At 42.2% G+C, this 14489-nt stretch overlaps 1 protein-coding gene across 6 annotated transcripts in view; it reads right to left on the bottom strand.

Moving 5' to 3' along the window:
* The window catches only part of CACNA2D3 (calcium voltage-gated channel auxiliary subunit alpha2delta 3), an 878040-nt gene that overhangs the window by 40327 nt on the left and 823224 nt on the right, over window positions 1–14489 (bottom strand). For 5 of the 6 annotated variants that reach the window (XM_053293293.1, XM_053293291.1, XM_053293290.1 and 2 more), the window contains 3 exons: window positions 8300–8375; window positions 4259–4311; window positions 2261–2316 (listed from right to left, as the gene is read on the bottom strand). In XM_053293293.1, the coding sequence (XP_053149268.1) occupies window positions 2261–2316; window positions 4259–4311; window positions 8300–8375 (185 nt within the window). Of the gene's footprint in view, window positions 1–2260; window positions 2317–4258; window positions 4312–8299; window positions 8376–14027; window positions 14152–14489 lie in introns of those variants that run through there. The other variant, XM_053293295.1, reaches the window with a different exon arrangement.

Here is a 14489-nt window from a genome sequence, read left to right on the forward strand (position 1 = left end):
CGGGTGATAGTGCTAGGGGCAATGCACCACTGTGAGCTCTGAGCATAGACCCATTGCACATGGGATCCCTGTCAGTAGGGATTGGGCCACCTAGGGTCAGGGAATGTAGCATATAACCCATAAGAAGAAAAGAAAGGCAGTGACACCCATGCACGTAGTGTTAGAAGACAGCCCTAGAATAACAGAATCATTGAACTGGTTTTTTATACAAATATTTATAAAAATGATGATGCTCTTAAAGAACAATTAGAAAAAATTACGGAAACGGGTACAATAAAGAAAGCAAAAAGCTAATCAGAAAGAATGGTTTGCAACATAGAGCTTATACGAACAGGGCCCGCAACAAAGTGTTGTAGCGTTTCCCAGCCCCAAAGAGGAGTCTAGCTAGCCTTGTAGTGTTGTTCAGGCTTCACGGGTGGAGGAGTGGAAATTCAAGAGAGGAAGAGAAAATGACACAATTGTCTGCCTATAAAAAGAATAGACTCCCTTGAGGCCTTCACCTATGCTGTTAGATAGAGAGATAGATTTGAGACCGGCAGCCAGTCTCATACCTGATCATGTTGTTGCCATGTAGCAGGGAGGGGACAGCATGGGCTTGGTAAGTAGGAAAGGGGAAAGATGTCAGCCACAGACTTAATAATAGACTCACACAACCTGCCCAACATAGTTCATTTAGACCCTTTCATTTTCTAGGGCAGAAGTGAGAGCTGCCAATAGCTAACAATGCAGAAATCCACAGTTTCAGTGTAGCTGGGTGACAGCAACGTTCCCTTTTACTATCTGAAACAAAACAAAAAAACAGTCATGAAGACTGGAGTTTCTCCACTTCGGACAATTAGATGTTTTACAGTATGTTCCTATTTCTATGCCCGCAAAATCCCATAAGAACCTGGCAGTACCCCCACCCCACCCATCCACACACCTTTGTAGAAATCTACTGTTTCACATTTAGGTAGTCCTATTTTACCTGAGTCCAGTACCTGATGTGCATGGAACTGGCGGGGGCCGGTTCAACGGCAGGGGGGATGGCTGTATGGGCAGGGAGGATGTACTCACCCCCCACCCCCACTGTGTTTCCCACACCAGCACGTGATTCCCTAAAAGCCCGTCGGGGTGGCAGTGTACCTCCCTGCTGCCCCATTCCAATGTTTACTGGATGTAACCGGAAGTAGTAGCGGTGACTGGGTGCATCGTGCGTGCGCATTGCATTCATGCACCCGGTGAGCATGACGTGTATGTGTGCTCACGCAACGTTCACAGTCACAGCTACTACTTCCAGTTACATCCGGTACATGTTGGAACAGGGTAGCAGGGAGGCATGGGCTTTTATGGAATCACAAAGCCCGACAGGCTTTTAGGGAATCACGTGCTGGCAGGGGAAAGACGGCCCGGGGCGGGGGGCGGTAAGTGCATCCTCCCCTGCCCTTAAAGCCAGCCCCCTTGCCTTCAAACCTTCAAGCCCGGCCAGGGTTTGAACTGGTTTGAACTGGCCATAAAAGGGTCTCCAAACCGGTTCATGCACATCCCTAGTTAGTATTACAGAAGGATCTGATGTTGCTCTAAAGTATTAGATTTGCTTCAGACTAGATGCTTTCCCCACATCTAAAGCTTCCCTGCAGTTTCAAAAAAAGAACTGCCATAAGAAAATGTTATGGGCTTTGGCTGGAGTCTTCAAACTGCTTACCCTTAATTTAAGCATTCTGGTCTTGAAGAGCTGGTCTTGTGGTAGCAAGCATGACTTGTCCCCTTAGCTAAGCAGGGTCCATCCTGGTTGCATATGAAAGGGAGACTAGAAGTGTGAGCACTGGAAGATGTTCCCCTCAGGGGATGGAGCTGCTCTGGGAAGAGCAGAAGGTTTCAAGTTCCCTCTCTGGCTTCTCCAAGATAGGGCTGAGAGAGACTCCTGCCTGCAACCTTGGCTCCTTGACTCCTGCCTGCAACGCTGCCAGTCTGTGAAGACAATGCTGAACTAGAAAGACCAATGTTCTGACTCAGTATATGGCATCTTCCTATGTTCCTCCATTATTTTACTATTTTTGAATCACTGATTTCAGGACTGTAGACAATGCCTGTCATTAGAACCCGGCATGTACATTAAGAATAGAAATGCCACTGTGCATGGCAGGCTGCCTTTCTCTTAGTAGCAAACTGGAAGTGCCTGCACACATGACACTCAATGAATCCTTTGAAATGGGGCCTTGTGTTCATAAGATCATCAAAGATACTTCTCAGTGGAGCCATGAATGCACATTTTGCTTACCCTTTGCTGTTAGATCTGAGTGCCACCAATTGCATAGATTAAATTCCACCAGAAACCTAAACCACAAAAGATCAAACATATAATTATATCTGGCATTTTAAAACTATTGTTTATCAGTAATATGATTCCTTATAATAGGACTATAATCATAAATATTGTATTTATGATTATAAATACAATAATCAAATATGGCTCAAGTTGAGGTATCTTCTGCTGTTGTTAATCCCCTCCCCCCAACATCTCTATCTTGTCCTACCAAATTATACTGAAATTACTATTGGTATCACTACTATACTTAAAAAGAGAGAATTCTGCTACAGAAACAAATATTCATTATTTCTAATGCATGGCAACCTGTAGCAATTTGACTTTTGTCCATGATTTATAGTTATTCTTCAGTATACAAAGTATATTTTGATTCTTTAATGAAAAACTCATATGGTTCAAATCTCCCTGCTATAGTATAAAAGAACACATATAAAATATTCTCTCATTCCTATTTGCTTTTCAATGCGAACAGATTATTTCTAGATGTATCATAATTGATTATCCAGTGCCTAACTGGGGGAAAAAATTCCCATGAAGAATTTTCCCATGAAAATATGTACTGTACAATTTATCAAGTTCAAGTCACGAATACTGTATATGAAATCTAAGTCAAGATTCCATAATTGGAATGACAATAGTTGACAGAAGTTCATACTGAGAGCAAAAGCCTTGTTTTGTAAATTGGACCCCGTAACCAAGCATCAACAAAATTTAGTCTGTATTCTATATGGAGCCACCTAATGATGCAGCGGGGAAATAGCTTGCCTAGCGAGCAAGAGGTTGCCGGTTCGAATCCTGCTGGTATGTTTCCCTGACTATGGGACTATGGGAAATACCTATATCAGGCAGCAGCGATATAGGAAAATGCTGAAAGGCATAATCTCATACTGCATGGGAGATGGCAATGGTAAACCCCTTCTGTATTCTACCAAAGAAAACCACATGCTCTGTGGTCGCCAGGAGTCTACACCTGGTGCTACTTTACTTTACTTTGTTCTATATGGGGGGATGTTTCCCCCCGATAATGATAGTGTATAGTTATTCTATCTGCTTAAAATTTTTAAGGTTTTAATTCATGGTTGATTTTTAAATTGTTAAATTGTTTTAAGTTTTTGTATATATTTTAACTTGTTTTATACTATTGTTAACCACCCAGAGATGAAAGTTTGGGGTGGTGTACAAATGTAAATAAATAAATAAATAAATAAATAAATAAATAAATAATCCTAGCAATACTTAGGATTCCCTAGCTAAGCTTTGACCCTATTTTGAACCTTCACAAATAATATTTTTCTTTTTAAAAAAACCCTCCAAAAACCAGCCCCTTCCCCCCCAAGAGAAATTCCACTTTAGACTTGCAGCTGGTTGTCTGCAGAACAGTAGTAGTAAACTAGATCAGGTATTTCTCAGTGGACTCCTCCACAACAGTAGACCCTAACAGAAATGGTAAAGGCTCTTTTGCGCTTTCTTGTGGGGTCCAGTAATGTTTAGAACAGATGCCTACTCAAGTGCTTTATCCATCTTCATTTTAAAAACTATTAGGTAATGACAAGAACCTAATATCATGTGAGAAACTCAGCTAGAAATTCAGCTAGTGCCAACTCCTGTGCCAACTTATGGGCCAGAATCACTTATGAAATTATAGAACTATAGAAGATTTTGTGAGAAAGTATACTTTTTTTTTAGCAGCCCACCCAAGCAGCACTGGATGCAGCCAAATATTCATATTAGGTTCATATTCATATTTAACATCAACCACAATAATAAATTTGATTTGATTTTGGAAGATACCGCATTACAAAAACAGAAATGTTTAAGTATGCCCTAGGCCTCTAAAAATTGTACACAGGAGATTTCAAAAAGATATATAAGTATTGCTGAATTTATACAGGGGGAAATGTAGGCCAGGAAGGTACAAATGATCTTTAAATCTTCATAGGTTTTACTTACAAGACAAGTTCGGTCACTATCCATTTTACTGCAGCAAAGAAGGCTTTGTAGGGCTGGAAAGAAGTAATTTGTTCAATCAGAAGATTAGCAGACACAATATTTATACACAGAGTGATCAATTATACCAGGTGAATAATATCTGAAGCATATAGGTACAGAGATTTTAGAACATCAAATTTCATGCTGCCATGGTAATTTAATGTTTTGCTTCTGTTATGATACTTGCTTTACAAATGAACAAAGAGATTATCCAATGTAAGGTTGACCAAAACTAAATGTTAATCTAATGGTTGAATTTTTAATCTTCTGGGGCTACTGTTTCCCAATCTGGTTTGTATGCTCTCTACCAATAAATGTAAGGAGCAAAGGAGAATTCTATTCAGTTGGGTTTTAACCAACTGAATGAAAAGATTAGCCACAGCAGTAAGCGGAATTTTAAAAAGAAAAAGAAAACAGGACTTTGTATGATTCTAGATCATTCTGTTTTCAGTTTAACATATGATTGTAGATAATAAGCTGTGATTCTTCACATCAGAGCCACCAGAGAGCATTCCGATCATAGTGTTTACTTTGCAAAAAGTGCCTATAGGAATATTAATTTTGTCCTGCATGATTATCAGTGGGTGTTTTTTTTTTTTTTTTAAAGTGGGATCTATAAACTCTGTTCTCCTTTGAGCTGTCTGTGCCAAAGCCTTTGGACGCAACATGGTAAAAGTTAGCAATTCCTAAATCTCATTTAATTCCTAAACATTTAATTGTGCACATAAGTTCTATAATTGTCAGTGGGACACATATGTGCACACAACTCTCATAGCAACTTTTCATAGCAACCTCTGAAATCATTCTTAATGTCTGATAGGGCAAATGGGTGTTTATCCCAGAGGATAATTTAAAGCACTGATGTTAACCCAACCGATGAAAAAGCCAAAGTACTTCTCCATCATATCAATTTTGGCTAATGATTTTTGTGTACCTCAGCACACCTGGGATGTACTCTTGAAATAAGCAAGATTAAGCACTTGAATTGAATCTTGGAATGGGACACATGAAGCATTGACATACTAGCCCTGCTCAGGCATTATATTACCATAGGCACTGTACCTACCCAGCTCCAGCTCCAATGGGAGCATGGCAGCATAGCATTGCCCTCCTTAACCTGTTCTCCACAGATACATTTGCCCACTGTTCTCAATCATGGGGAGAAGCATTCTCTAAAGAAATGCTGACCCTAGAGAAATGGTGATGACTAAGGAGTGTGGAAGTGGCTTGCTGGCATGCTTCCATTAGCCCTGTAACCTAAGTACTGGGTCCATGGTTTTATACTGCCTGACCAGGTCTAGTGACTACTGTATATGCAATAGAGCCTGAGACCTAATGAGGATGAGGATGTAAAAGCCTGCAAGGTAGTTTAAAAAGTCAAAAGCATGTTTGTGTTTGTGTGTGTACATACATACAAAGAGAAATAAAATAGTGGAGTGAAATATTTCTAATGAAAGATTAGGTTGAGTATGCAGGGGGGAAAAACACTGGCTGACCAGATGTGCAGTGGTACAGAGCCGCCATACACCATGTTGGGCTGCTGTAGACTCATAAGGCAGTCCCGACATCCCAGAGAAGGGGTGGTTGAACAGGCAGCGCTGTGGTAGTTCCTCCCTTTCACAGCAATGGGAGAAACTGTAATAGTGCTGCAAGTACAACTACTACCTGTTCTCTACAGTGTCGGGACTGCCTTACATGTCCACAGCAGCCATGACATGATGCGCAGTGGCTCCACTGTGCATGACGTCAGCCACTGTCTTTTCTTTTTTACTTTAGAATAAATACAACTGAAAAGTGCTGAAAGATACTTCAAGGAAGAATCCTTAATTAGCAAGGGGCACCAATTTCTCTTGAGGTGGTTTTCTTGTATCTTATTCTTCCATTAAAAATTCAAAACACTACCCAATTCTTAAATATCAACAGCGTAAATATCAACAATTCTTAAATATCAAAATATCAACAACATGAGGGAACTTGTGACAGTGTAAGCTTATTCTTTTAAAATGTTGTTTTAAAATTCATTATTCAATAAGCAGTGAAGATCTGTGGTGTCTCCATCATTGTATTTTTTGAACTGTTTAAAAATCTGAGTAGTTCTGGGTGAAACTATTCTGCCTATTTTGTGAAGATTGGCTTCTTTTTAAAAAAATGTGTGTTCAAGCATTTCCAGCTACTGGCATTTTGAAGGCTAGGATTATTGATAATTAATTCTTCCAGTTCAGCTATAGAAAGCCATACTATGTAAGATTTTAAAAATTAAAGAAATAAAAAGGAACATTGCCTTACAAAATCATTTATTAACAAAAGCCCCAATCTTTGCAGTGAAGTGAGGCTTAATGTACATAGAGTCTCTTTCTTTCTCTTGGATTGAAATACAGGTATGTTCCAGGGAAGAACTCCTTATTAAGGTCCATAAGCTAAATAGTTAGAAAAAGAATCTATTGTTCATTGTATGGTTGATGTTAAGAAAAGTAACCTGTAGGCTACTGAAATTCCATAATTTAAAATATAGCAAAAGTTTATAGGTACTTTACAAACTCCAGAGAGCAGGTGGTCACAACAGACAAATACACAAAGTCTTAGCATTGGTGCTGGCTATTACAAACAATGCTACTGAAGAGTATTCTGAAATGGCAAATGTGGAACACATTGCATTTATTTATACCATACCATTGCCTTTGTGACATGGAATAAATTCCAATGAGACTTTCAGAATAATATAATGGAGCTTCTGAGAAGACCTGTAGAGATCATGCACACGATCTCACTGGAGACTAGTGGGGCTTGCCTGCCTTCCTCAGCAGAGGAGCAGCCACCAAGCAGTGATGCAGCATAGAGAGACGCTGGGAGCAGGAGGACTTTCCCCTCCCGCATCCCAGGGGCCCCCAGGGCACAAGCACGGTGGCTGCTCTAGTTAGCACGTAACTCAGCATGGCCACTCCTCCCCCTGGCTCACTGCCAGTGGGCTATGGGGAAGTGGCAGTGGGCTGAGGGGAAGCTGTTTAACCCAGTGGCAACCACCCAGACAATGCCAGGTTTGAAAGTGGAGTTTAAAAATGCCGGGTTTGGAAGTGGGGCTTAGTACAGGTGCAGCACATAGAGCAACCTCACTTCACATTCACAGCCTAATCCAGGCTGCACTGCCCTAGCATGGGTTAGGCTGGGTTAGGCTCAAAACAGTGGTACATCTGTTGGTAACCTCCAGACTTGACTTCCGTAATGCGCTCTATGTGGGGCTGCCTTTGTACGTAGTCTGGAAACTTCAGTTGGTTCAGAATGCGGCAGCCAGGTTGGTCTCTGGGTCATCTCGGAGAGACCATGTTACTCCTCTGCTGATGGAGCTACACTGGCTGCCAATAGGTTTCCAGATGAAATACAAAGTGCTAGTTATAACTTATAAAGCCCTAAACGGCTTGGGCCCTGGGTATCTAAGAGAGCATCTTCTTTGCTACGAGCCCCACCGCCCATTGAGGTCATCTGAGGAGATCCGTATCCAGTTACCACCAACTCGTTGGGTGGCTACATGGAGACGGGCCTTCTTGGTCACTGCCCCGAGATTGTGGAATGTGCTCCCTGCTGAGATACGTTCCTCCCCATCTCTGGCAATTAAAAAAAACAAAAAACAAAAAAACACCTGAAAACCCATCTTTTCACCCAAGCTTTCTCAGCTTTTTAAAATAGTCTGTTTTAATTTTATGGTCTGTTGAACCAATTTTAAGGTTTTAAAATGTGGTTTTTATGGAGTTTTATTGTATTTTAACTTTGGTAAACCGCCTTGGGATGCCATATGAAAGGCGGTATAAAAATTGAACAATAAATAAATAAAAATGTGTGAATACTCTTACAGATGAATCCTCTTAATGTGTGTGGTATCTCTGTGTGCTTGTGCTCTCTCTCTCTCTCTCTCTCTCTCTCTCTCTCTCTCTCTCTCTCTCTCTCATATGCTGTGATTTTGAAGGTGACAATGGAGGAAAGCTCATAATGAATGTTAACTATACTTACGTCCAGTAAGTTATGGGCACTGTCGCTACTTTCTTTGTTTGTTCTACACATGGCTTGGTAGTCATAAAGAGTAATTCTATAGAGAAGAACAGAAAATGGCTTCACTAAAAGGAAGAAAGATACCCAAGGAAAATGGGTGAAATACAAGAGGATTTGCCCACAAGGCAGGAAGAATGAAATAAAAAAAATTAAAGGGGTGGTGGGGGTAAGAAAGGGTCATTAATACATATTCCAGACAAAGAAGAATAAACGGTAAGAAAAACAATACTGCAAATTCTGTAAGGATTTAATCAGGCTGTAAGACCAAAAAAAAAAAGTTATAGTTGGGAAGCAAAAATAGGGAGGGAACCACATACAGTACAAAACGACAAGCTAAACAACACACAAAAGGCAAAAAATACAGTAAATGTGATGATCAGACAGCTAATCTTTGATTACAAATCAAGGGCACAAACTAGCCAAAATCAAGCATGTTATGATCCTATTGATTTCATTGATAGAGTTAAGCATGTGGTTAAATCTCTACCATCATAATCAATTTGATTCAAATGTATTTAGCTTTGGCTGAATCTTTGCCCTACTTTTGCATTTTAGCACCGGAAGGCAAAACTAGCCATAAAGCTCAGGAGCAAGTGAACGAATATTGTGTTCTCAAATATTGTTGTATTCCCATATCTAAAAAGACAATATCCATCCTAAAGTGTAAGTGATTGAAATTCAGTGGAGTAATCACAGCAAGAGGAGTTTATGACATATACATTCAGAAAATGCAGAGAAGATGGCACTTGAGCAGATGAAGGACATAAGGTTGAATTCTTTGTCCATTATTTGTTATCCAATTTTTCTTCACGTTACACATCATAAAGGTAGTCTCTGCTCAGATCTCATCTTTTGCAGTTTTGTGACATCATTTTTTTGATGCAGTGAACAGAGTTGTGGATTTGGATATGGAACAGGGAGGTTCAAGCCCGCTCCCTGCCCCCCGCCAAAACATATGGTGGCCTTGGCAAATCACTTTCTTTCTGCCTGAGATACCTTACAGGTACATTATAAAATATAATAAAGAACTGTAAAACACTTTATACACTGAAAGGTACTAAAATATATATTTAATTAATACTTCCTAAAATCATACGAGTTTCTTCATCTTTTAAACACGTTAGGATAAATAAGACAATCTTTATAAAACTGTATCTGTGAAGCACAGAACTGACTATGTTTAGCCACATGGGTAGAAGTACATCTGCTAGGGTTGCCGTCTTGTTTTTTATCTGAATAGCCTGGGAATTGAATATCTATGTCCTGTGTCCAGATCTGGGTGGATGGTTGAGGAATAGAGCAGAGCTGCATTTACATGTAACATGAAACCAGGGGTTGTTGAACCCATGGTTAATTTTCCTGAATCTCAGACTTTCATCCAAACACAGCCTGGCAACTTCTAAGGGAGCCCTTCCCTCTTACTAATCTACCAAGGCAGCATCCCAGCAAGCTCCATAGAGCTCACATCGCCAGATTGCGGGCAAGGAATCAGAACGTCTACAGGGCAGCAGCCACTGGCCACAATCTTCAAGGGGCATGCTGAATATGATCATGCCTTCTGGGGATGGACTGCCAGCCCTTAGGAACATAGGAAACTGCCATATACTGAGTCAGACCATTGGTCTATCTAGCTCAGTATTGTCTTCACAGACTGGCAGCCACTTCTCCAAGGTTGCAGGCAGGAATCTCTCTCAGCCCTATCTTGGAGAAGCCAGGGAGGGAACTTGGAACCTTCTACTCTTCCCAGAGTGGCTTTATTCCCTGAGGGAATATCTTGCAGTGCTCACACATCAAGTCTCCCCTTTTGGCATAGAAAGGGCATTTACATTCCTTTAAATACCATGCAGGCCCTTCATCTGACAGCAATTGCAAAGCCGCCCTTGTAAAAGCCCTGCAACAAAACAATCTCACACAAGCACAATTTCTCTCGGGTGGGTTGGGGGATGCTAAGGGGCACTATTTTTTATTTAATCAGGAAATACTGCTCTTGTGAGGGCTTACAAGACCCCACTCCTGTCCCCGTGGTGGCTTGCTGCCAGGGGGTTAGTCCTCTCATGAGGCTCGCCAACCTTTGGTCTTCCATCAGACTGTGTACTCATAAACTGAGCCACAAAAAGGGGGGGGCCCACTTGTATGGGGCCCTTGTTAGGGATATGCACAAGCCTTTCATGCAGGCACTGGCAGGGTGGGAGAGCAGTTCCTGGGGAGTGGTTCCCTTAAGGAGCAGGTAAGCAGGTCCTTACCTGCTATGCTGCCACCCCACTGGGTTTCCAGGTGCAGCGCTTACTTGAGCTAAGGCCACACACAGCTGCTGTGGGGCTGTTCCCTGCAGGCTGGGTACGGCCTTTTCTAGAGCGAGTGCTGCGCCTGGAAATGTAGCGGGGCAGCAATAGAGCAGGTAAGGACCTGCTTACATGCTCCTTAAGGGAACAGCTCTTCACCCTGCCAAACTGGTTCAGCTGCAGGTGCCCGAGCCAGTTCAGCACTTCCCAAAGGAAGGGCCACACCAACTCGGGCACATCCCTAGCCCTTGTTCTCTCTTTTTAATGATAGAACTTTTGTGTAGTGACCCACTCCTCTCCAGGGAAGCCTTTGACACACCAAATAGATTCTAACACTCCATGTGTCCGGGCATTGCTGGGTGGGCAGACGTGGGAAACCAAGGACAGATCTTAACTTTTATTCAAATTTCCCAGCTTCAGACCGGTGTTGGGGAGTATGCAGAACTGCCACAGTAGGAAATCATGAGAGAGGGGAGCTCCAGTTGTCTGCAGCCTCAGGAGAGTGAGGTCGCTATTCTGGACAAAAATAAAGAGGGACATATTTAAATGGGAGGATGGGTTGTCAGATACCCTGCTTTGACTGCTTCTTCACAGCAGTTGCCAAAACAGGAAGAAGTTGATGGGGTACCCATCCCCGCAGCTTACTTGCGTGAAGCAAACAGGCTGGGCGCCATCTGCCATCCAACCCCCATGCATCTCTCCATGGCTTACCACTTTCATGAGAGAGTGGTCCATGAGAGAATGGCTTTTCAAAAATTCTGCCCAATCCCCCTGTCCCCCCAGATGGTTCATATCATGAGTTGTGAAGGGGTATCCCTATGGCCTTCTCTCTTTCATGAGAGAGTGGTCTGCTCAGGAGCAGCATTATTATCACAGAGCATCATTATCACAGAGGGAGGATCTCCTCTGTCACTAGAGACAATGCTGGTCTTTCTGTGTGGCCTTTCTCAAGAGTAAGCCCAGGGACTGTTCACCCAAGGGGAAGGGGCTAGGTGAACATGTGCATGAACCCCTTCCCTAACACCAGCCTGCAAAAAATAGAGCAGAGCCATTCAAGAATTCCTGGTTGGGGCTGCCCTTTAAGCCCAACCCCTGGTATTGCTGCCCTGCCATACGTTGCCATCCCAGTGATCTAATGGGGTTGCCCTGTTTATGTTGCCACCACGACTGCAGGGAGGAGGTGCAAGTGCTCAGAGAAGCAGCCAGCAACAAGTACCACAGGCATGAAGCGGGTATGATCCTGGTCAGGACTTGGCCACCCTCTCTATGATAACAGTTCCAGAAACTGCACAAAACCATGGTTATGGTGGCTTCTCCATTCAGACGTAACACTAGCACTGCAAAATTTAACCTCTGCTCCATTTAACTGCAGTTTTGCATTACATGCAAATGCAGCCTAGATAGGGCTTTCCCCTCTTCACCAGGCCTCCTCTGTTGTCACTTGGCTCATTCCCAATGCAACTTGTGCTCCTGCTGTTCATCTCTGCTTGTGAGCCTGAGATTGGATGGATGAATAGGAGGAAAGGAGGTGTCTAATAAAGAAAGGAATTGATTCATCAGGGCAGAATGTTCCCCTCTCTGCCTCCCTTCTGCTGTTAACTTGCCTCACCCATATATGCTCCACTTGAGAGCCTACTTCTGTGGTCAGAGAAAGAATTACACCAGTGCAAGTCATGGGTGAGTTACATGGCAGCAGAGGAGATTAGTGTGGGGGTGGGCTTGAATACTACTCAACCAATGCATCTCTTTCAGTGCTGGCTCCAGATTAAGAATGTAAGAATCAGACTCTATCCCCTGCTCCTTATTGTATAATGAAATGAAACCATGAGGGAATTGTCAATGACACTGGCTAGCTATATCCCACACTCATAGGGCAAACATGTGATAATGTCCAGCACTATATATTGCAACAATTTATAGCGGTCTCATGGGAGCAACCGACATTAGAGATGGAACAATGGCTACTTCTTGCCATTTTGAATAAAATTCTACAACAGTTAGACAGTTTTACTCTGAGATTGACTTTCTGGCCAATGTGGATGTGTGGCCAAGGCTTCTTGGTCACTCTCCAAACATGGGGAGCTTTAGGTAGATTATAGCAAGTAGTTTTGCAGGTGCAGCACCTACTCACAACCTTTTCTATGGCCGAGTCTGTTCCAAGCTACCATATGTAACTTCTGGTCAGTGCTTTCCTCTGTACAATATCCAGGTGTGCTGCAGCTGCACATAGAATGCTCAATATGAGCTGGAGTCTTGCTTCTGGAATCAAGACACAATTTCTCATCATAAGCAGCCATTGTGGGCTGTCAGCTCATGCTGATGAGACAAAAATGGTTCACATTCTTCAGCCCATTGCTCAGTTGATCAGCTCCTCCACATGCAGTTGAGAACATGTGCCAGGGTAGGATCTTTTCCCACCCTGACTCTGGCAGGGAGTCTGACAGGAACTTCTGCTGATGGAAGGATAGCACAATCAGGTGTCTGCAGCAGTAGATAGTTTGATGAATCAGCCTTTGCAACAATTTTTCCACAGCTTTCTATGAGTTTTAGTCATATACATTAAGCATGAGGTCCCAGCACTGCTTATGGAAAGGCAAAATAGGTGTTGGCTTGTCTTCAGCGAAAATTCCAGGAAATTGCTTATGATCCATTTGGATTTGAAAAGTACAACCATGTACACAGTTGTAGGATTTCTTCACTTCCATAGCAATATCCGAAGCTTCTTTATTAATCCAGGTATAGTTTCTTTCTGCTGAAGTCACTGGCTAAAAATAAACAGCAACAAGTGCACTTGTACCACCCAATAATATGTACAACTGGCCAGCTCCAATCACAAATGGTGATATGTTGCATGTAATGGAGAGAGACCTCTGTTCTTCATAGTTAACAAGTAGTGTCAGAAGTCAGTAGCTTCTTAAGATTGTGAAACATCAACATATTGGCAAATCCACTTTCACTCAGCACCTTTTAATTTTTTTAAAATAGAATTAGTACCCCACCCTGCGAGCAAAGTTTCCAAGGGCAGCTGTTCAAAAGCAAGCAAGCAAGCAAGTAAGCGGCTCTGTTATAGCGGCTTTATTTTTAAGATGATATGATAGAAATGTATCAGTCCAAGGACCATTTGAAGGTTTTGTTTCATTTTGGTCTAGGTGCAGAATGTATTAGATTTATCTTGTCTTCAATTGGAAGAATGCCAAATGCATCAATTTGGTATCCCAGAAGTGATACTGGAAAATCTCCACTGACATTTCCCTTTCTCCATGTGATTCCCAATTTGATCAAATTGCTGAAGAAATTCTCAGAGTTGTTTAACAGATGTGGCCATGATTCTTCATCAAAACAAATCACAACCCTGGCAATACCTGCTAGCAGTGGTTCCGTAAGCTGGTGAGAAAGCTCTGCTATTACTGAAATTCCAAATGGGAAGCACTTCACATGGAAGGCTCCTTGATGTGTAATAATGGCTGGGCATCAGCAGCAGTGTCCTTGCTGATAGGAGGACTCAGGACCAGTTTGGCAGAAACTTCCATCCTGTAAGTACAGACAGTCACTGATTAATGGTAGGCACTGGGTAAGGGTCCTGTTCTAATATCTCATTAACAGTGGATTTGTGAAAATCACTGTTAGTTTTGGCCTCAATCACTCAGAAGATGGTGCTAGAAAAGTTGGAGAAATGTGTTTTCCTCTGTGATGGATATATCAGGCCCAGAGTCAACTTCCATTTTCTTCCAACCATTGTAAGTTCTAATAATTTCCAAATTTTCTTCTGCTCTTCACAGCATGAACATTCTGAACAGAGTAGAGTTGTTACACCTCTCACTAAGAGAACGAGCTTATGAGTCACTTGAGGGTGAAAACATTTCCACTAT

This window comes from Hemicordylus capensis, chromosome 2 (genome assembly GCF_027244095.1).
Source record: "Hemicordylus capensis ecotype Gifberg chromosome 2, rHemCap1.1.pri, whole genome shotgun sequence".
In the NCBI taxonomy this organism is placed as follows: Eukaryota; Metazoa; Chordata; class Lepidosauria; order Squamata; family Cordylidae; genus Hemicordylus; species Hemicordylus capensis.